General features: G+C 40.4%; 1 protein-coding gene across 2 annotated transcripts in view; it reads left to right on the forward strand.

The window, feature by feature from the left end:
* The window catches only part of LOC112105115 (connector enhancer of kinase suppressor of ras 2), a 358118-nt gene that overhangs the window by 44687 nt on the left and 289423 nt on the right, over positions 1–24008 (forward strand). For both annotated transcript variants that reach the window (XM_024197779.3, XM_024197780.3), the window contains exon 2: positions 8838–9001. In XM_024197779.3, coding sequence (XP_024053547.2) covers positions 8838–9001 — 164 coding nt within the window. The remainder of the gene's footprint in view (positions 1–8837; positions 9002–24008) is intronic.

Raw genomic sequence — 24008 nt, forward strand, 5'->3', positions numbered from 1 at the left:
ATTATTGTTTAACAGTGCGATTAATTGTGTGATTAATCGCGAATAATTTTTTTCATCTCTTGACAGCCCTAATTTTTGTTAGTGCATGCTGGTTGCTTGAGAAATGTGAGAAAGCAGCTGCAGTACCAGTAGAATGGCATGGTGTTGTTAGATGGACTCTTGAGCTTGTCTTTTGACTTGTAGACACAAGTGCATGCTATTCTTGGTAAGTGTCCACATTCAAGTTTCCTATTGGTTCAAAAGGGAGATACTTTTGGTCAAGAAAGATGCACAGAGGTGAAAGTTTTTATATGATGTCAGTGTAGAAGCTGCTTCCATTTCCTTAAGTTTCAGAAGGGTAAAAAGATGGTTTCTATCTCTTTACTATTTATCTATAGATTATACTTTTAATAAATGTTTATCCAGTTGCCTCCCACTAGTGAAAAGGCAGACTTGAAGCTGGAAGGAAACACAGTTAAGAAATCTTCAAGTACTTTATACACAGTATCTCTTTTTTAAAAGGATGCTTTATATTTTACAAATGACCTATTTATAGCACAATTATTACTTACAGCCAGATGCATGATAGTGCATTTTTTGCGGGGTTGGGAACTACAGATTCTACAACATTAGATACACGGAGGAAAAGAAAGTATGGGAAATCTGTTCAATGGAAAAAATGACAGACAGCCTTATATCAGGATCAAGTAGATTTTAAAATATATGGCTACCATTTTTGGAATTTGAACAAAATAAATACACAGATAATGACATGAGCTTGACCAAATACATATAGATCTTTTAAAGGTAACAAATACAAATTATGAATCTTTAATACTTGTATAAAAATTAATGTATATTTATAAGATGTGAAAAGTTCTAGTTATATAGTATAAAAAGATATCATCATGTAGTTTCCAGATCCATCATTTAGGTTTTGCACAAAAGGTTTTACAAATCCTGATATTAACAGAAAAGTATTAAGAACTTAAAATACCCAAACCTGTTGGAATTTAGACATCATTCCTCTAATACTTGTAGCCCATATATTTCAACATTGTTTTAATGCAGTAGATCTCAAATTACAACTGTCAAACAACCAGTTTTCTACATTGTTCTTTCCTCTGGTCTCCAGGGCAATCAGAACAGACAGAAAATGCTATGTTGAATTGGTTCAGAACTGGAAGATGGGTTGACCAGCAAGAAGGTTTCTGTTTTGTGACGTGATCTGCAGAATAAAGTGAGGGAGGCGGGGAGAGAACCAGCATGCTAGTGCATTAAAACCAGAAAGTAAAACAGACTAGAAGGAAAAGTGCTGGTTGACTAGTAGGTTTTCATGATCATAGCTGAGCGAATTGCAAAGACAATGCGTAAATGATAGAAATCATATTAGATAAATAATAATTAAAAATTCAAATATGTATTAATAAGAACATAAGAATGGTCTGACTCAGTATGGTCAATGGTCCATCCAGCCCAGTATCCTGTCTTCCAACTGCAGCCAGTGCCAGATGCCTCAGAGGAAATGAACAAAACAGGGCAATTATCAAATGATCCATCCCTTGTCGTCCAGTCTCAGCTTCTAGCAGTCAGAAGTTAGCTTTTTAAATTATTTTTTACGCATCCTCGGCCAGGACCATGTTTGTGTTTGTACTGCACTTAGCACCCTGGGACCCTGATGTGGAATGGGGCCTCTGCATACAAACCTTAAATAATGTATTATTAAATATAATCTTCACCTGAGGTGTCAAACCTCTTATTGGTTGTTTTTTGTTTTTTTGGGGGAATGTGGCCCTGCGAACGTGGGCAGAGGACTCAGGAGGAGCAGGGGCAGCCGTGCAGCCGGAGAGAAGCGGTGGTTTCCCCTTCAAAGCACCGCTTCTCTCCAGCTGGCTGCGTGGCCACCCGGTGCTCCTCCTGAGTCCTCCAGCCATGTTCCCCGTGCTCCTGCGACTCGCACCTCCCGCCTGCTCCCCTGCCCCTGTAGTGCAGCCCCTCCCCCCCCGCAGGAGGTGTGCCGGTGCTGAGCTGCCTGAGTGCCCGGCCCTGGGGCCCCCTGTTGTTGGGGGGTCCCATGCCAGGACACCCTGTGTTCACTGTTAAATCTGCCCCTGAGCTGTGCCGCCCAGCTGGAGCCAGCCATGCCGCCGCACTGGCGGCATGGCGAGCTGAGGCTGTGGGGGAGGGGGAACAGCAGGGGAGGGGCCGGGGGCTAGCCTCCCCAGCCGGGAGCACAGGGGCTGGGCAGGACGGTCCCGCGGACCGGATGTGGCCCGTGGGCCGTAGTTTGCCCACCTCTGGTCTAGGCTGTAAATACAAATTCACTTGCTAATGTGCCAAGTTCAATATTCTTTATGAAAACATTAATTTTATAAAGGAAAGTTTTAAGGGCATGATGGAAGCTTCACTGTGATAAACTATCTGTAGATATTTTCACTTTGTGCTAAGCATGTTTGATAATGCTTGGACACCTTACTGGAGGATTTTTTTTTTAATATAATGTAACAACTAAACTATGTTTATTAAAAAAAACCCATTTTTTTCTTAGTAATGATGGGCTTAGCTTGCAAAATTTGGATCCAGATCTAAATTTCCTCAAAATTGAGGTGTATGCAGATGTTTCATGTAGTTTCTGGTCTATCTCTAGTTTATAACTAAACTCTCAAATTGTGCTGAGGCTTTAAACCATTCCAACACCAGCCAAAGAAGATCTTTCAAATTAAAGTATCAAATACCATGATGAATGCCTACCATCCTCCTCCCCCTTTGCAGCCAGTCATAGCAAACTATTTTGAGTAAATGCCTGCATTCCCCATATGAGAGATGGTATTAATGTTGGCTTCATTCAAAGGATTCCTGACTTTTGCTGCTGTGGGTTGTTTGGCAGGCTTCTTCCTCCCTCTCCCCTTTACCTCCAAGACATTTCTATTCCCATTGACAACCACACAAACTTTCAGCATGCTTCAGCATTTTTGGTGTGCAAAGGCCACAGCTGTATGTTGAACAATATATCATTTATAATCCAATAAAATAGTCCTAAATAAAACAATGATAATCTCTTACATTGAGAATAATAATAATCAGGGACACCGATCCTTGGTTTTCATAGAAATATGGATGGAATTGCAAAATTTGGGTCTTCTCACTGCATTTAGCAGTATTCTCCACATTTTAAGTTTTCCTTACAAAAAAAGAAAATGGATTTAGCTGTTAACTTTTGGCAATGTTGAAACTATCTTTCTGAGTTGGCAGGCGGGTATATTGAAACAAATAGCACCCAGAGGAGTGTGAATTTTCAAGTTTGTCAAGAGCAAACTCTGCAGGCATGAAAACAGAAGAAATTTTAATCACGTTGGCAGGACAGGACATGAATTTAGCTTAGGAGTGTAATATCAGAGAGGGGGGGGATGCCTATTTCATCCCACCTTTCTACTGAAACCCTTCACATTGCCCCAATCACACTTCTTTGCTTCCTAGATCCAGTCTAATGTGAAGACCCCCATACTTTCTCTGCTGTTCCTTTCAGCTCCTATAGGGTATCGCTCCCCTTCTCCTGATGAAGAATAGAACAAAATGGAAAAATAAAAACATTAATTCCTACTACTTTGTCTCCTTGTTCATTTGTGGTACTTTGCTAAATTAGGTTGCTACTATGTTCATGCTGTTTCCTCTGGTAGGAAAAAACTTCATACAGCCATAACACAGATACACAATGGATCCAAAGATTGTGCTGACAACCTTAACTCTGTATGGAGTGTAGTTGTAGCCATGGTGGTCCCAGGATATTAGAGAGAGCAAGTGGGTGAGGGACAATATCTTTAATTGGACCATTTTGAGCCACACAGAGCTTCCTATCATCTCATCTCTGCTTTTGGAACCAAACTGTCTCTTCTTCCAATGAATACAAGTTTCCTTGAAGACAGGCTCAACTCCTATGTTTTCTCTCATTTCTTTGGCAGTAGTGATGGCATCTTCAAATTGGTTGTCTCTGTAGGCCACAACGAAATCAAGGCAGCTTCTCAGCATCTTTTATTTTCTACGGGAGAAAACAGACAGTATTAGGGAGAGCAAAAGTCTATGTTCCGCAGTACTAGAAAGTCATCAAACATTCTGTTAAGTATGGCGAAAGAAGTAACAGTATTTCTTGTTGCGTAGATAGGGGTTCAACAGATATCTCTGGCGTCTCATTAAATATGTTCTTTATTAGTTGCTACTTACACTCTTCAAGTCTTAAAACACAAGTACACTTTCACAATTACACAATAAAACAAGGTTTACAGCACCACAACTGGGCTCTTACTTCACTTTGTTCTTGTATCTCACTGACTGACTGGTGACACCGCACCCCTTATACACCCACAAAGGCACGGCTGACAACATTCTAGGAGGTTCAAGGAAAATGTAGTTCTCAGAAAGTCTGGAAGGTGTGAGATTCTACAAAGATCCAGAACATTCTAGGAGGTTAATGAATAATGAGTCCACATATGGAATACCTGAAACATTTTACTTCAAACATTCTATTTTCCCTTTTGCCACTAACAACAAAAACAGCACCCTGAGCCTGGTGCCCCCCAATCCCAGCCACCACAGGCAGTAGCTTGCCCCTAAATCTGGCCCTAGTTTTCGATTGCTCTTTAAGTAAGAAATAGAATGACAAAAATAAGCGACTTAGAAAGGATGTTCTAATTTGGCATAATAGGAAGAAATGCAGCTCATTCATTATTGTGGCAAACTATTCTCAAAATGTCCTGTAGTCTACATTTTAATTATGGCTTTGCTCTTCCTTGGTTTTATGAACTTGGTGAGGCAGGCAGTTGCCTGCATTTCTCTCTCCCTACAGACTGTCTGCACAAGTCTCTTTTATACCTGAGTGACAATTAAAAATATACAAGAAGCAAAGCAAAAAAAAAAAAAAAGGCTATTTGAATGCAGTTTTCTTTAGAACTGACATATACTATATGTTTATTGAATGGCTCTATAATGACTCATTTTTAATTTGTATTATTAGCTGGTAGTGATATGAAACTAGTTTTTCTGATTACATCAATGTTTCATTTGATTATTCCTACACAGTCTACGTAAGCAATGTGGGAATTGTTAAATGAAGAAATATCAAAAGTACTTCTTGGCCTTTTTTTTTTTTGGCCTACTATGAAAAGACATCAAATGTCTGCAATCTGTTTTAACACATTTTTTTACATATATAATTCATGTTGTATCGTCAGGAAAAAAAATGTTCTGCCAACAGTTTGAAGTACTATATTTAGTTCTTTTCAAAAAAATACATGTGCCATTATATGAGAGATTTCAGATGTGAAATAACTTGGAAAATGCGATTCTCAAATTTCAAAAGCCTAACAAGGCCTCTAACAGCTTTCTGGTAAAGTATGTGAATATGGATTATTCAGAAAAATTCAGTGAAAACTATTTTCATATGTTTGGGGGAGTGGTGCATGTGTGGGTCTGAATAAATGCTTTTTGAGAGTCAGTAATCTTTGAATACAGTCAGATCAATCCTTTTCTCAACTTTAGTGGTACTTTAAGGTTTACATCAAAGGGAGGCAGCACCTGCATAAATTGGAATGTAGGAATGTAAGGTGGCCTTTTTTTTGCAAGGGAAGTGACAGGGAGAAAGTACTGCTACGTATGTATCATATAACAGTGCTGGACTTTATTCCCCATGTCTCTATACTGAATGTAACTGGTAGTGAGAGTCCTGGAAGGATATGGCAGCACTTGGGTGAACTGAGGACCTCCTGTTCAAATGATGGGAACAAATAGAATTGACACTTCTGGACTAGAAATAGGGATTCTATCTTTGGAGGAGGTAATAGTGTCTATATTCTGTGAAAAAAGCAGGATCCTCTTAAACATGCGCGCGTGCACACACACACACACACACACACTGTACCATGGGTGTGTATCCTGGTTTATAATCTTACATTTTTTATACATTTTTTTTCTTTAATGAGGATTGGATACTCAAAGCATCGATTCTTGTGTTTCCTTTTAATAACAACAACAACAATTAATAATAATTAATAAATATCAAATGGACTGGCTAATGTGGTAATACATCCAAAATGACAGGCCATATTGTTTTGGCTTGGCAGATCATGAGTGTTTCTACTTTATTTAAATCATCCCTTTTATCTATTGATGGCAACCAAACCATACAGTTTTTGATCTACCATTTGTCCTCAGTGGGTCCAGCTTAACCAATCCAGAATCCCTTCTCCCCTTTTCCCAGTATTGATTCAAGAGATAAGAGGGTAGGGACTTATTACATCAGCTCTCATTATTGAACACCAGACTATTGCCTTTTCCCTTACTAGAGAGTAGGGGGACATTTTTAGCTTTCCAAGAGCCAAGCCTATAAATTCAAGAATTAGAAGGTGGAAGGAGTATTTAGTGTAAAATGAGTCAGAACACCATTTGTTGTTAAAATGCTTATTTTTCTCTTAATATGTTGCTGTATGTGTCTCTTTCAGTAAGTGGACAGCTACTCAATTAGAAGGGGAAAAGGAGTGCTGAGGGCACCAAATGATAGGTTGATGGTGTGGTGCCTCTATGAGTTTGTTTACACTGTTGGGGGAGGAGGAGAAAAGCGCGTTCTTATATCAGGCTAGCTAACCTGCATTGGCTAAGTTGGGTAAAAAATAGCAGTGAAGACATGGCAACTTGGATCAGCAATTTGAGTTAAACTGTAGGGTAGCCCGGAGTTGAACTGTGTGTTTGTGCAGTGTCTAGAACAATGGGGACTTAATCTTGGTTGGGGCTGCTAGTGTACTGTAATACAAATAAGCCATGTGATGTCCTCCACAGAAGAATCTGTCAGGCTGGACTGTATAGAACATATTCTAGGTAAATGTACTTGTGCTGGGATGTAGACTTCTTGCTTTGACTGGGATAGGATCCTGCAGCCATGACCCAGTGGTGCTGCTGGGGGAGGCCACATCGTGGCATAGAGGTTTGAGGACTGAATCCTGGCAGGACCATTCAGAACTCCACTTGAAAGCCTCTCTGAGCTGAGGTAGTTAGATGTATCTGTACCTAGTTATGCTCAGAACCTCAAACAGGCCCAGACTACTTTCATGTGGAAAGTGAATGGGATTTGCTGTCTAGAAATCAGAGAGGAAGATAAAATTTTTCTATTTACATGGTATGATTATGTATGGTTTGTTTTTGTAGTTTGAAGTATAAGGATTTAAGATGCATGAAGAGATTATGGCCATGTGTGTGGTGTTTTAGTTGCTCTCCAAGAGAGAAAAATCATATAAAATGAAAACAAAACCCCATAGAATTTTCTGCACAACCTGGGACTCCTGTGAAGTTCTTATTCAGCAGACATATCAGCTCTTGCACTCACATGCTGTCTTACTTAGATTTTTATTTTTCTGATTATTCAGTAAAAGTGTTGTCTTTCGTTCCCAAATAAGATAATAATTTTTAAAGAGCAGATTGCTTATTTCCTTTATATCAAGATGAGGATGGCGGAAAGTCCTGTTACTACTTGTGATTTTTTTGTTTATTTGCTAAAATGTCTATAGTAAAGATATGCACAGTAGTTGTAGCCATGTTGCTCCCAGGATATTTGAGAGATAAGGTGGGTGAGGTGTATGACCCGAAGAAGAGCTCTGTGTGGCTCGAAAGCTTGTCTCTCTCACCAACAGAAGTTGGTCCAATAAAAGATATTATCTCACCCACCTTGTCTCTATAGTAAAGGTAGTTCATTTCAAATTAGTTATGGATATTGCTTTCTGTTAAGTAATGCTACTAAATGGCTCCAGGTAACTCTAAATATAATGTACTTAACTAGGAGTTTTATTAAATCTTACATAGTGAAGATTTCTAGATGATAAGTAACTTATAGGACACCTTATAACTACCGGGTTGTCGGGTGGGATCGAACCTGGGTTCTCTGGAGCTAAATATCTGGAGATATTTAAGAGTAGGTTAGATAAATGTCTATCAGGGATGGTCTAGACAGTATTTGGTCCTGCCATGAGGGCAGGGGACTGGACTCGATGACCTTTCGAGGTCCCTTCCAGCCCTAGAATCTATGAATCTATGAATAAATGCATGAGCCTCCGCTGCATGAGCTAAAAGCCACATGGCCCTTAGCTAAGGCTGTAGAGCAGACTCCTTAATCTCTAAGTGCCACTAGAGGAGACAGAACACCACGCCCAGGAGGTGTGTGGGTTACACAAGCTTCCCCATAAATTCTGCCAGTTTTGGGCCTCTCCAACAAAGACTACCAGTCCAAAAAAAAAAAAAAACACTATAACAAATTATGTCAAGTACTGTGGTGGGTTTTGCTGCAGGCAAAAGTATGTAGTAAGCTAGACTCAAATTAAGTCTTAAACCTCATGTTCCACATAGTCTTGCTCACTCTTTGGGACAGATTCTGTCCCCTATTCCAACCACCATACACTGTTCTATTAATATATGGCAGCTATTAATGCACTGCAGCTGGCCAGGGTAGATTCCCAGCAGCATAGGTTTGCCATAAGTGACCCTAGGCTGCTGTCTTTGGAAGACCTGGCATAGGAGATGTGCCAGATTCACATGCATAACACATGGCACTACAGGGATTCAGGGCTGCCATAAATGGAGGAACCAGGCCTGCTGTTTTGGCCCTAGGAGCAGCCCATAATCTGGAGCATGCAAAGGTGGCATAAAGCCACCTTCTCTGCTCTCTATGCAGCATAGAATTAGATCCTTTGATTTTTTTTTAATGCTTAAACATTTTGCTTATCCTTCATGGGCTTTCGCTTATTTAGTCCATTTTAGTTTGACTTTTTATTTGTGAAATCCAGAATGTTGTTAACTTTTCCCCCTTTCCCCTCTTCTTGTAGGTCTTGATGATTGCCTGCAGCAGTATATTAAGAACTTTGAGAGAGAGAAGATTAGTGGGGACCAGCTACTACGTATTACTCACCAAGAACTGGAGGATCTGGGAGTCACCCGAATTGGCCACCAGGAGCTTATCTTGGAAGCAGTTGACTTGCTCTGCGCATTGGTAAACTTCCTGGGAAAGAGAGGAGGGGGGAAAAACAGGAAATATATATTATTTGAGAAATTGCTAAATAGTTCAACAAATTCTTGACATTAAATGCTAAATTGCTTATATATTGTAAAATACGAAGTAGTGCATACCATCATGCTGAGCTGCTGATTAGAAAGAGGCTTTTAATTTAATAAACTGATGTCACAGATTTGAGGCTGAGAGGCTTGCACATCAACCTTAAGAAAAAATCAGCCCATCCTAGATCAACTCCCCTTCTCAAAGGCTAGTTTCTATTCAAATTGAAATGTGAAATTGTTGTATGAGAGTGCAATAATTGGATTCTGGTTGCCCTTTAAAAACAAAAGGTCCTGATATTAATCAAGTCAGTTTCCAGTGTCCCTTTCATGCACTCCCTTAGAATATTATAAATTACATGTTGGATGATTATTCCAGTTTGTTAAAACATAGCTGCTTTTATTCTACAGTAAAAAGGATTAACTGTTGAAATAATTATCTAATATGTAAATAATTTGTACGCTTCCTGACATCTGGTTACAGACATGAATGGTATAACACGCACTAAGAAGGTTGTCTGCATTCTCAGCTGTGGGATAGGTGCTACTTCTGGGCATGGGATTATAAAATGAGAAGATAGTGGGTGATTCCACTAAAATGTTCTTGATTTTTCCAAATTACTGGGGGTTTTAATATGAGCTAGCTTTTAGAGCTTCAGAAGCATCTGTAGGGAAGCCTAATCCCAGTGGAGCAAATCCAAGATGAAAGATTCAAGTGCTCTTCAGGGGGCTTTTGTAGTCCTGTGTATCTGCCAAAGTTGTTTTTCCATATGACAAGTCTGTAGGTCATATTGTCATGTCTTTGGTGGGAGTTTGGAGTGGGGACGGGACTCAAATTAAAAAGAAGAGGGAAATACAATAAGACAAGAAATAAGATAGAGGTTGGGTTTTGAACATACTTCCCCCTAAGAACATTCTGTACAGTTGTACCATTGTTGACAATGACACACAGAGCTTCAGTGCAATAGGAAAATCTAGTCCTGGGGTCTGAACGTATTTAAAATGTTGTGTGTGTGTGTACACACATATGTGTGTGTATATATATAGAGAGAGAGAGACAGACACACACGGGAATCTTCTGAGAACTGCTGCAGATGTGCAGAGGGATGTAAAGTAGGTTACTTGCTACAGTATAAAGTGCAATGAAAATATAAAGAAAACAAATTTTAATTAACTCAGAAGAAACAAAATTGAAATTAGTGTGTCTGGAGAGGCTGCACAATAGTGTGCACCAGACAGATTGTTACACTGAGCGAGCATTGTTTGTTATAGCTGGTATATGCTTGTTTCCTCATGCCCAGTTACTATAATTTATTTTTTGAGAAATAGGTGCACCATATATTTATAGTTACCACACACATAAAATAATATAATGGAGTTGGATTACATACACAAAATATGAGGAATTTGTAGTGAAGGTTAAGCATCATGCTTAGTTTGTGCTATTGTCTAGACATTGGTGATCAATGTTATGTATAGGTATGTAAGAAAGATAGGGTATACTAACCTTATTTAAGCAAGTGTATAGAACCTGTACCACCTTTCCTAAGGTTCTTTTAATTTCAATTGCTTAACTAAAGAAAAGGATTCAAGTTGAATTTAGTTTTACTGAGTTTATTAAATATCCTTAACAGTAGCAGCTAAGAGTATAAGGATGTAAGACAACAAAAATAGTATTGAGTTATGATTTGGCTAGCACAAACTAGAAAATTGGTCGATATAACCATTTACATTTTTCAGACTCAAATCACACAACCACAATAGAAACCATACTTACACTTAATCACTTTGTTTAGATTTTTGATTGAGTTCCTCAGAATAGGGCCTCGCTTGTGCGAACTGGTTATCAACACCGTGTTGCTAATGCAAAAAAGGAAAAACAATCCAAAACTAGAGCACAAGACACAGCTTGGTCAGTTTCTTATGTGCCAATTCACCCAGGTCTCCTCTTCCTTCTTTATTGGCTGGTTAAATACCACCCGATCACATTCAAGGTTTTGATCCTTCTCTTCCATTCACCTTCAAGGGATTGGCCTAAATTAACTGAGGAACCACCTCACTCATCTCCCACGACAGCAGCATTTCACTGGAACTATGCCAAGTTCCTTATGTGCAGGAGACACAACTTCCTCTAAATCTGATCCATGATTGTGGAGCTCATGTCTGAAGGACAGTGGAATGACCTCAGTGCAATCAAAACATAATGAAAAACTCACTACTTTGATTAATCTTCCTTTAGTAACACCACCACAATCACGTGTTTAAACTCAAACTCCCTAGGGATATGCTGGAGTTCACTTAAGTGTGTGAAGTATTAAGAAACCATGGTGATGAGTGTGGTATAAAAAACTAGATAACCAGATTAACCACCAGGGAAGGATTTCCTCTCTTCTCCGTTTCTTCCCCCCATTCTTTTAATTTCTTCTGTGAAGTCTGAAACAACTTTTTTTAAAAATCCCAGACAGATAGCACAGTGGGGGCTATCCAGTTTATTGCACTGATTGCAGCATGTATGATTACCTGCCTTGTGTGCAGGTGGCATATATGTGAATTCAGTGCCAGCAACTCAAGGCCCTCTGAGACCAAGTACAGGCTCTTGAGACCAGAGGGGCTGAACTAGAAGAGCTAAGGGAGATAGAGAGGTACGCAGATGAGACTTTCAGGGAGACAGTAGAGCAGTTCCACCCCCAGTCTGTTAGTCTCTTTGCTGTAGAGGAAGATGAAAATCTTGGGGAAAGAGAACATCAAGCTGGAGTGGAGGGAAACAATCTCATAATTGAGGCCCCCCCTTCTAGATGATGTCATGGTATCCTCTTGCACTGAGGATATCCTTCCAAGGAAGGAGATCCCTGTTAGGATTTGATTATCAGAAACATAGATAGTTGGGTTTTTGATGGCTGGGAGAACCGCATGGTGAATTGCCTGCTGGGTGCGAAGGTTGCTAAGTTCTTAGAATCATAGAAGATTAGGGTTGGAAGAGACCTCAGGAGGTCATCTAGTCAAAGCAGGAACAACACCAACTAAATCATCCCAGCCAGGGTTTTGTCAAGCTGGGCCTTAAAAACCTCTAAGGGTTGAGATTCCACCACCTCCTTAGGTAACCCATTCCAGGCTTCACCACCCTCTTAGTGAAATAATGTTTCCTAATATCCACCAAGACCTTCCCCACTGAGACATCTGAATAGATTTATGTGCAGTGCTGGGGAGGAGCCGGTGGTCATGGTACATGTAGGTACCAGTGATGTACTGAAAGATAGGAGAGAGGTCCTGGAGGCCAAATTTAGGCTGTTAGATAAGAAATTAAAGTCCATGACATCCTTTGTAGCATTCTCTGAAGTGCTTCCAGTTCCATGTGCAGGGCCAGTTAGGCAGAACTGCAGGCTCTCAATGTCTTGATGTGATGATGGTGTTCAGCGGAAGAATTTAGGTTTATTAGAAACAGAGGCACATTTTGGGGAAAAAGGAGCCTATAGAAGAAGGATGGGCTCCACCTAAACCCAAATGCAGAGCCACATTGCAGGTGTATAAAATTAAAAAGGACATAGGAGTTTTAAAACTAAGGGCTGGAGAAAAGTGGACAGGAACAGAGGATAATGGGACGTGGTAATCTCACAGTACAAAATATGTAGAAATGACAGAGCAGGTTATGCTGGTGGGAAAGTGGCAGTATATGTGACAGAAAACATAGTCAAATATAGTAAAAATCTTAAATTAATCTGACTGTACCATTGAATTTTTATGGATAGAAATTCCATGCTTGAATGCCATTGTGGAGAAACTAAATGAATTCTTTGCATCGGTCTTCACAGCTGAGGATGTAAGGGAGATTCCCAAACCTGAGCCATTCTTTTTAGGTGACAAAGCTGAGGAACTGTCCCAAACTGAGGTGTCATTAGAGGAGGTTTTGGAAACAAATTGATAAACTAAACAGTAATAAGTCACCAGGACCAGATGGTGGTATTCACCCAGGAGTTCTGAAGGAACTCAAATGTGAAATTGCAGAACTACTAACTGTAGTCTGTAACCTATCATTTAAATCAGCTTCTGTACCAAATGACTGGAGGATAGCTAATGTGACACCTGTTTTTAAAGAGGGTTCAAGAGATGATCCTGGCAATTACAGGCTAGTAAGCTTGACATCAGTACTGGGCAAACTGATTGAAACTATAGTAAGGAACAGAATTGTCAGACACATACTGTAGATAAACATAATTAGTTGGGGAAGAGTCAACATGGTTTTTGTAAAAGGAAATCATGCCTCACCGATCTGCTAGAATTCTTTGAGGGGGTCGACCATGTGGACAAGGGGTCGACCATGTGGACAAGGGGGATCTAGTGGATATAGTGTACTTAGATTTTCAGAAAGCTTTTGATAAGGTCCCTCACTAAAGGCTCTTAAGCAAAGTAAGCTGTCATAGGATAAGAGAGAAGGTCCTCTCATGGATTGGTAACTGGTTAAAAGATAGGAGTTAAAGGGTAGGAATAAATGTCAGTTTTCAGAATGGAGGGAGGTAAATAGTGGTATCACACATGGGGTCTGTACTGGGACCAGTCCTATTCAACATATTCATAAATGATCTGGAAAAAGGGGTAAACAGTGAGGTGGCAAAATTTGCAGATGGTACAGAGCTACTCAAGATAGTTAAGTCCCAGGCAGACTGCAAAGGGCTACAAAAGGATCTCTCAAAACTGGGTGACTGGGCAACAAAATGGCAGATGAAATTCAATGTTGATAAATGCAAAGTAATGCACATTGGAAAACATAATTCCAACTATACATATAAAATGATGGGGTCAAAATTAGCTGTTACCACTCAAGAAAGAGATTTTGGAGTCATTGTGGATAGTTCTCTGAAAACATCCACTCAATCTGCAGCGGCAGTCAAAAAAGCGAACAGAATGTTTGTAATCAATAAGAAAGGGATAGATAATAAGACAGAAAATATCATATTGCCTCTATATAAATCCATGGTATGCCCACATCTTGAATACTGTGTGCAGATGTGGTCACCCCATCTCAAAAAAGATATATTGGAATTGGAAAAGGTTCAGAAAAGGGTAACAAAAATGATTAAGGGCATGGAACAGCTTCCGTATGAGGAGAGATTAAGACTTTTCAGCTTGGAAAAGAGACGACTAAAGGGGGATATGATAGAGGTCTATAAAATCATGACTGGTGTGGAGAAAGTAAATAAGGAAGTGTTATTTACTCCTTCTCATAACACAAGATCTTGAGGATATTGTGAAGGCCAAAACTATAACAGGGTTAAAAAAAGAACTAGATAAATTCATGGAGGATAGGTCCATCAATGGCTATTTGCCATGATGGGCAGGGATGGTGTCCCTAGCCTCTGTTTCCCAGAAGCTGGGAATGAGTGACAGAGAATGGATCACTTGATGATTACCTGTTCATTCCCTCTGGGGCACCTGGCATTGGTGTTGGAAGACCAGGATACTGGGCTAGATGGACCTTTGGTCTGACCCAGTGTGGCTGTTCTTATGTTCATAATAAGAGTATAGAAGTAGGAATATACTGCAGAGCACCTGCCCAGGATAGTTTCGGTGATTTTGAAATGCTCAGGGAGATTAGAGAGGCTAGAAAAACAGAAAACCCAGTAGTAATGGATGATTTAAACTATCCTCATACTGTCTGGGAACATGCCATCTCAGGACAGGATGCAGAGATAAAATTTCTAGACACTATTAATGACTGCTTCTTGGAGCAGCTAGTCCTGGAACCCACAAGGGGAGAGGCAGTTCTTGATTTAGTCCTAAGTGGAGCACAGGATATGGTCTGTGAGGTGAATATAGCGGAAACATTTGGTAATAGCATCCACAATGTAACTAAATTTAGCATGCTGGGGGAGAGGGGGAGAATACTAAAGTAACCCATCACAGTGGCATTTAACTTCCAAAAGGGGAACTACACAAAAATGAGAGAGGTAGTTAAGTGGAAATTTAAAAAGAACAGCCACAAGAGTGAAATGCCTGCAAGGTGCATGGAAGCTTTTTTTAAAAACACCATACTAGAGGTTTAAACTAAATGCATCCTCCAAATAAAAAAACAGCAAGAGGAAGAAAAAAAAAAGTCACCATGATTAAGCAACAGAGTAAAAGAGGTGGTTAGAGGCAAAAAAGAAATCCTTTAAAATTGGAAGTCAAATCCTACTGAGGAAAATAGAAAGGAGTATAATCTCTGACAAGTAAAGTGTAAAGTATAATTAGGCAGGCTAAAAAGAATTTGAAGAGCAACTAGCAAAAGACAAGAACACTAACAGCAAAACAATTAAGTACATCAGAAGCAGGAAGCCTGCCAAACAATCATTGTCACCACTGGATGATCGAGGTGCTAATGGACCACTCAAGGAAGACCCAGGCCATTCTGGAGAAGCTAAATAAAATCTTTGCATTCGTCTTTTCTGCAGTGGATGTGAGGGAGGTTCCCATACCTGAGCCATTCTTGTTAGGTGACAAATCTGAGGAGCTATCCCAGACTGATGTGTCAGTAGAGAAGGTTTTGGAATAAATTGATAAATTAAACAGTAATAAGTCACCAGTACCAGATAGTTTTCACCCAAGAGTTCTGAAGGAACTCAAATATGAAATTGCAGAACTAGTAAGTGTGGTATGTAACCTATAACTTAAATCTGCCTCTGCACCAGATGATTGGAGGATAGCTAATGTAATGTGAATTTTTAAAAAGCCTCCAGAGGCAATTCTGGCAATTACCGGTCAGCAAGCCTAATTTCAGTACCAGACAAATTGGTTGAAACTATAATAAAAAACAGAATTATCAGACACATCCGTGAACACAACATGTTGGGGAAGAGTCAATTTGGCTTATGTAAAGGGAAATCATGCTTCACCAATCTATTAGAATTCTTAGCGAGTGTCAACAAGGATGATCCAGTGGGTATAGTATACTTGGACTTTCAGAAAGCCTTTGACAAGGTCCCTCACCAAAGGCTCTTAAGCAAACTAAGCAGTCATGAGATAAGAGGAAAGGTCCGCTCATGGATCAGTAACTGGTTTAAAAGATAGGAAACAAGGGGTAGCAATAAATGGTCAGTTTTCAGAATGGAGAGTTAAATAGCAGGATTCCCCAAGCATCTGTACTGGGACCAGTGCTGTTTAACATATTCATAAATGATCTGGAAAAGGGGTAAACAGTGAGGTGGCTAAATTTGCAGATGATACAAAATTACTCAGACTGTGAAGCATTACAAAGAGGTCTCTCAAAATTTGGGTGACTGGGCAATAAAATGGCAGATGAAATTTAGTGTTGATAAATGCAAAGTAATGTACATTGGAAAACATAATTGCAACTATACATAAAAAAATGATGGGGTCTAAATGAGCTGTTACCACTCAAGGAAGAAATCTTGGTGTCATCACGGATAGTTCTCTAAAAACATATATTGAATAGGCATCAGCAGTCAAAAAAGGTAACAATCTTAGGAGCCATGTAGAAAGGGATAGAATATAAGACAGAAAACATCACAATGCTGCTATCTAAATCCATGGTACGCCCACACCTTGAATACTGCATGCAATTCTAGTCATCTCATCTTAAAAAAAAAAAAGGAATTGGAAAAAGGAAAAGAGAAGGACAATAAAAATAATTAGGGGTATGGAACAACTTCCATATAAGGAGAGATTAAAAAGACTAGGACTGTTCATCTTACAAAAAAAATGGTGGGGGAGGGGGATATGATAGAATTCTATAAAATCATGAATGGTGTGGAGAAAGTGAATAAGGAAGGGTTATTTGCATCTTCACATAATACAAGAATTAGGGGTCACTCAAAGAAATTATTAGACACCAGGTTTAAGGGCCAAAAGTATAACTGGAATCAAAAAAGAATTAGATACATTCATGGCCGATGGGTTTCTCAATGGCTATTAGCCCAAATGATCAGGGATGCAACCCTATGCTCGGAATGTCCCTAAACCTCTGACTGCCAGAAGCTGGGAGTGGACGACGGGATGGATCACTTGATAATTGCCCTATTCTGGTCATTCCCTCTGAAGCATCTGGTACTGGCCACTGGACCATTGGTTTGACCTGGTATAGCCATTCTTATGTTTTTATGTGTGAGTTCTGTGGATTGGGATTTAGGATGCTGTTTCTTGACAGCATTTTAAAAACTATGGGTCAGACCTTCGGATAGTATAGTTTGGCGTAGCTTCACTGATTTACACCAGCTGAAGATCGGTCACCTAATGAAACCATCCTTGAAGTGCAATCTATTGATGGAGAATGTGGTGGTGGGGAAAGGAAACCCCCTCTAAAAGAAGGAAATAATACATATTTTTTACTTTGAGTCTTGCGTAGGTCACGGGGAAAGTAGCAGATATGGTGTGTTTAGAAACTTACTTAATGTCAGTTGCCTAAATTGCTATGGCTGGTACTAGAACTTGGTTATATTCGGTGCATTCAAAATTGTGAATATTAAGGATTACTGCAGACAGGGCAGCAGTGTGATTTGCCAGAGAAAATATTGATGTGCATCCATTATGAAATTAGTTATCATTAACATGAAACATTTCTGTGCAAATGAATGGAAGAATAGAACTACTTTATCCACGAATGAGTCCTCTTAAGAATATACTTTTTGTCTTAATCTCATCTTCTGAAACCATTTCCTAGACAGAAATCCTTTCCCCTGCCTTTATCACTAGTTAGATCTCAAAATTACATTTGTCAATAATGGTGAACATTAAACTTAATCAGCCCTGTGCTACTGAGAGAAGATTCCATTTAGGAATGGAAGATCATATGTACTAAAGTTAAGATTTATTGGCAATATCTTCTTGTTCATAGGAGTAAAATTACTTATCCTTTTTATCATTGGCCTTTATAAGCTACAGTTGCATTCATATATATATAGCTGTTTCTTTCCCATCTTTGGCCTGAACTAAACAACAGAATCAAAAGTCCATAACTGGTCAATAAAATGAGGATGTAAAAGGATGTCTCCAATAGCCCACACAGGTCACTTTGAAGGTTCTTATTGCTTTTTTAAGGTGTAGTTGAACAGTTCACTTAGAACCTTGTGGGAAAACTATGTTAATGCTAAATGATCCCCCTCCCACAAAATGACAAAAACAGAGAAACCATGGGTAGGGGCCTCAAGAGATGAACACCTCAGTGAGGAGAGGATCCATTTGCAGAGATATCCCATGCACACATTTCTCTCTGGACTTCCTTCCCCTGGGAACAAGGCCATGGAAACTGTAACCAAACTTGATGGATTCCCAGGGCGCTGTGGGAGGCCAGGCATCTGGTTGGAGGGGCTGTGTTCATGCATGGGCTTTCTGTCTGGTGCTGCCATTGGAGCTATGTCAGTCACTAGGAACTCCTTATGGCCGCATCTGGCACCAGGACTCCTGAGAGGAGGTTCTGGGGAAAACATAACACACTTCAAAGCTGTGTTACCTTTTATGGGGAGTCTTTGAAGGGGCCTGATGGGGATGATGATTCCCTTTTGCCTTTGCTTATTCAGTTTTCTCCTGGTCCATCCAGCCTCCATCCCTTCCTCACACATGTACCTCAAACCCATGTAGGAGGGAGGAGGATGACACTGTGATGTTACCTGATTTCCCTTTCTGTGGAGAAGTAGGCCTGTGCACAAAACTGCCCCTGCCTCCCCCTCCATGTGAAATTAAGGGGTTTACAGTCTGTGTTGTGGATCTGAATTTTTATTTATTTAATTAATTAATTAATTTTAGTGGCTGCTTATAAGAGTTAAAAAAGGTGCACACCCATTCAAAGGAATTGGTGTTTAAAGATGTCCATTATGGAATAACAAGTTTTAAACTGGTGTCACTTTCATGACAATGCCAGTGGTTTTACTGCTTCCTTTAAGATATCAGTCTGAGATCTGGGTGTGATGTTTACTACCGTACAATAGTATTCTGACATCCTAAATTATAGAGGAATAAGAGCAATTGGCTAACTAGGACCACAATGATCTATTTGAGAGAACATAGAGAAAAATAAGGGTAATTACTGCTTTGTTTTATGGACTCTGATTAAATTGGACTAACAAAATAATTGTATACATGCTTTATTAGTGATAATCTTCAGTGTCATAAGCAGAATTTGCCTTTCTGATGCCCCAGTAGATAGTGCAGGGCGATACAGAAATCGCTATTTGAAAAGCACAGATGGGATTGCTGGGACCAATATCGTCATTTATGTGAGACTCTCAAACTCCAAGGAATTGTGCAGAATTGCTTTCCCTCACTTTAGCAGTATAGTATTGATAAACATTGCAATCACTTGGGCATAGTTTGTTTTTCAGTCAGCAAAATCTCATAGCAAATGTTAGTAACAAGAGAAGTGTTGTTGTAGCTGTGTTGGTCTGAGGAGAGGAGAGACAAAAGATGGGCAAAGTAATATCATTTATTGGACCAACTTCTGTTGGTGGAAGAGACAAGCTTTGGAGCTTCACAGTGCTCTTCTTCAAGTCTGGAAAAGGTATCCAGAGTGTCACAGCTAAATTACAAGTTGGGACAGACTGCTAAGCATAAGGAGTATCATACGGAGTATCATCAAACAATTATAACCCATCCTTGATGGGGACCACATTCTGAAAGAAATCTTTCCCAAACCCCCTCTTCTGGCCTTCAAACTATCCCCCCTCCCCTCAACTCACCAAGCTTATCATCAGAAGCAAGCTCCACACACACCAGGACACACCAATTCAAAGCAGCACCAGACCCTACCAAAACAAGAGATGCAAAACCTGCAGATGCATCTCCACTGTTACAATAATCAATACCCTCTACAACATACCTTTCAAGATCCATGTGTCCTCCATGTGCCTATCACAACATGTGGTGTACCTCAAGCAGTGCATCAAATGCTCCAACTACAGCTATGTGGGTGGAACCAAGCAATCATGCTCTCAAATGAACTGAAACAAAAAAAAGGATGAAAGACAAAAATATCCTATCAGTCATAAGAACGGCCATACTGGGTCAAACCAAAGGGCCATTTAGCCCAGTATCCTGTCTTCCAATACCAATGCCAGGTGCCGCAGAGGGAATGAACAGAACAGGTAATCATCAAATGATCCATTCCCTGTCTCTCATTCCCAGCTTTTGGCAAACAGAGGCTAGGGACACCATCCCTGCCCATCATGGCAAATAGCCATGAACTTATTTCGTTCTTTTTTTAACCCTGTTATATTCTTGGCCTTCACAACATCCTCTGGCAAAGAGTTCCATAGGTTGACTGTGAAGAAATACTTCCTTTTGTTTGTTTTAAACCTGCTGTCTATTAATTTCATTTGGTGACGCCTAGTTCTTGTGTTATGAGGAGTAAATAACACTTCCTTATTTACTTTCTTCACACCAGTCATGATTTTATGGACCTCAATCATATCCCCCCTTAGTCATCTCTTTTCCAAGCTGAAAAGTCCCAGTATTATTAATCTGTCCTCATACGGAAGCCATTCCATACCCTTAATAATTTTTGTTGCCCTTTTCTGAACCTTTTCCAATTTCAGTATATCTTTTTTTTTTTTGAGATGGGGTGACCACATCTGCACACAGTATTCAAGATGTGGGTGTACCATGGATTTATATGGAGGCAATATGATATTTTCTGTCTTATTATCTAGCCCTATGGGCAGATACTTTTCAAAATGTGATAGCTTCATATCTGACCTCTTAGTCCTTGTCCTCAGAGGAAACCTGTACATCACTTTCAAAAGACGAGCCTGGAAACTTAAATTCATAACTCCTGCTAGACACTAAAAATCATGGTCTCAACAGAGACTGGTTTTATGGTTCATTCCAACAATTTGTAACCTACTTAGCCCTTTTTGTCTTGAGACTGCAGAGGTGTTAATTGCCCACTTCATTTTAAGTGGTTTCTTGCAACATGTGTTTACCCCTTATGCTTAACAATCTGTTCCACCTTGTATTTAGCTGTGTCATTCTGTGGCATTCTGGTTACCTGCAGAAGAGCTCTGTAAAGCTCCAAAGCTTGTCTCTTCCATCAACAGAAGTTGGTCCAATAAAAGATTGGACCGTCTTGTATCTCTCAGTAATTACATAAATAATTACTGAAACAAAGCTAGTCATCTTATTGTTTTGTATTTATGAAGATGAAGTGTAAGGAGCACACACTGTACACTTATAAAACAGCATAATTTAAACACTGTAGATTAACCTGCTTGGCAATGCTGCTTCAATGCGAAGGAAGGATGATACACTTCTTAAATTTTGTTTTGGCATTTAAAGACCCTGGGAGAGCTGGCAGGGTCTGAAAAATATATATTGTCAATGGAGCTAGTAGCAATGCCTGTGGTTAAGGATGCCCAACACTTCCCATTATAAAAGCCTGTTTTCAGTTGTTTATATGTTTATAACTTTGCTAATATCTAATCGTTTGCGCTGAAATTTTCAATGCCGGCTGTTTGCCTCAGGCTTTTTTTGTTTTTGCTTTTTGCTTCAGCTAAAATGGTTCAGCCATTTCTGAGAATGAAGCTTGGGAAAAATATTGTTTGCCTACGTTAAAACACACGCACACAAATTTTGCAACCGTTTCATCAAACACCTCCTTGCTTTGCAGCAGACTTGAAATTTGGCAAGGTGGTTGCCTTGGTGCCTGGCCAAGTTTTAAATCTCTGAAAATTTCAGTTTGCACAAGCTCAGTAGAGACTTGTTCAGTTTGGCGGCTAAATTCTCCACCAGAGAATCTGTTTGTATTGAGCATGCTCCATCTCCAGCAAGCAACATTCTCCAGCCTAGTGTTGCAGGGGCTGACCAGGACTTTTCTGCAATTGCTTCTCCTGGCTGATTGGGTGCTCAGGGCACAGGAACTGAGAGCAGGCAGACTGTCTTTTCTGTGCTCTCAATTATCCCTGTCTATCACCCATTCAGTGAGGTTGAAAAGGAGGAGGCAGCTACACTGGAATGCAGAAAGGTGAGAAATGTGATGTGGGGGACAAGGGAAGAGAGGGTTCCATAAGCTAGAACAGGTGGGGGACAGGAGCTGGGGAGTGAATCGGAGCAGAGTGGGCAGGAGCTGGTGGTGAGGTATGGTGGGGGTTTGGATAGAAGTAGAGGGGGAGTGAGGCTAGGGGCACAGGGGCAGAAGGGTCTATAATCACTAGAGCACATACTCTCCTCCAGAACCTGGAAATGAACTCAGAAATCCTGAGTCTTCACATTCCTCTGCTGTCAGCAAATAGTTATAACTGAATCCCAGTAGCAAAGTATGTATCTCATCTCTCCTCTGTTGTCTGCTCCACATAGAGGATAACAGCCTGCTACAGCTACCATTTACTCTGTTACTTCAAATGGTAGAGGTTTGTGCATTGAAATATTCAAACCTTGCTGATGTACCATGTGGTGTCAATATTCCACATGATGGAATGTTTTTATTTGTCTTCTTTTGACATAATTTTTTAAAGAACATTATTAGGGATGCAAAGTCAAGCACTTTGAAGTTGGAAAATGCCAGAATTAAGGTTTCATGAAACCTTAATTTGCCCCGCCCCCCCCCGTGCATTTGCATCATTATACAGTCTTTAATTATACAATCACACAGAATGTTTTTTTTACCAGACATTGCCTCATTCAGAGAATGGGTAAAATAATAATTCAGAGGAAAGAAAATGTATAACTTCATCCTTGTAAATTTTATTCATATCATCGAGAAATGTCAGGCATAATCAAGAAGTTACATTCCTAAATATGTAATTTATTAAAGATGTAGTGCAGTTATCTTGTAGAGTTTAGCATTTATATTTTCAAAAGGCTGTCTTGATGATTTAAACTAAAAGCATTTTTAAAAGATCCATAATTATCCTTGTCTTTAAAAATATTTTAGGTGTAATGACAAATATTTTCCAGAGGAAAAAAAAAATCTTCTACTTCTGTTATTCACTCAGCTGCTGCTGCTTAGGGTTGTCAACTTTCTAATCATACAAAACCAAACACCCCTGCCCTGTTACCTGCCATGAGGCCCCGCCCCTTCCCTGAGACCCCACTCCCTGCTCACTCCATTCTCCCTCCCTTCGTTGCTTGCTCTCCCCCACCCTCACTCACTTTCACCAGGCTGCAGCAGGAGATGGGGTGCAGGAAGGGGTGAGGGCACTGGAGTGGGGCCAGAAATGAGGGGTTTATGGTGTGGGAGGGGGGCTCAGGGCAGGGGCAGGGAGTTGGGGTATGGGAGGGAATATGGGGTGTGGGCTCTGCACATGGTACATCAGCAAGGTGTGGAAGGAGGTTCTAACCTGCGGGAGGGGGTTCAGGGTTGGGCGGGGGGTTGGGATGTGGGCTTTGGCTGGGCAGCGCTTACTTCCTAGGTGGAGGGGCCGTGGTTCCTGGCCAATGGGAGCTGTGGAGCTGGCGCTTGGGGCAGGGGCAGCAGCAGCGTGGGGAGCCCCCATGGCTGCCCCTGCGCCTAGGAGCTGGACATGCCAGCCGCTTCTGGGGGTTGCAGGGAGCCTGCCTTAGCCACACTACGCCACTGACTGAACTTTTAGCGGCCCAGTCAACAGTGCTCACCGGAGCCGCCAGGGTGCCTTTTTGAGCGGGTGTTCCAGTTGAAAACTGGATGCCTGGCAACCCTACTGCTCCTGCTGCCTCCTCCAGGTGGGAGGCAGCAGCTCAATAAATCACCATCATTAGGGTTCTATATATTCCTGTCTTTGTTCTGTTCCTATTTTTTCCTTTGCCTCAAGCAGAAATATTTGCAGTAATATCTACTCCTGTGTTCTGTAGAGTAGTCCTGTTCTTTGTGGTTTGGGTAATGCTTATTTTTCACCTAAACCAAATAATTTCTCAGGCATTTCTCGTTTTTTGTCCTCTAGGGGAAATGGTATCCCTTTTTTAACATCTTCTATAAGGGGTAAAAATTTCTACAGGCCAGAATCACTTGTATCGCTTAGTGGGTGGAACACACAAGGGGACTGTCTGTCAGT

Source organism: Terrapene carolina, unplaced genomic scaffold, assembly GCF_002925995.2.
Source record: "Terrapene carolina triunguis isolate 2854851 unplaced genomic scaffold, T_m_triunguis-2.0 Scaffold22, whole genome shotgun sequence".
NCBI lineage: Eukaryota > Metazoa > Chordata > Testudines > Emydidae > Terrapene > Terrapene triunguis.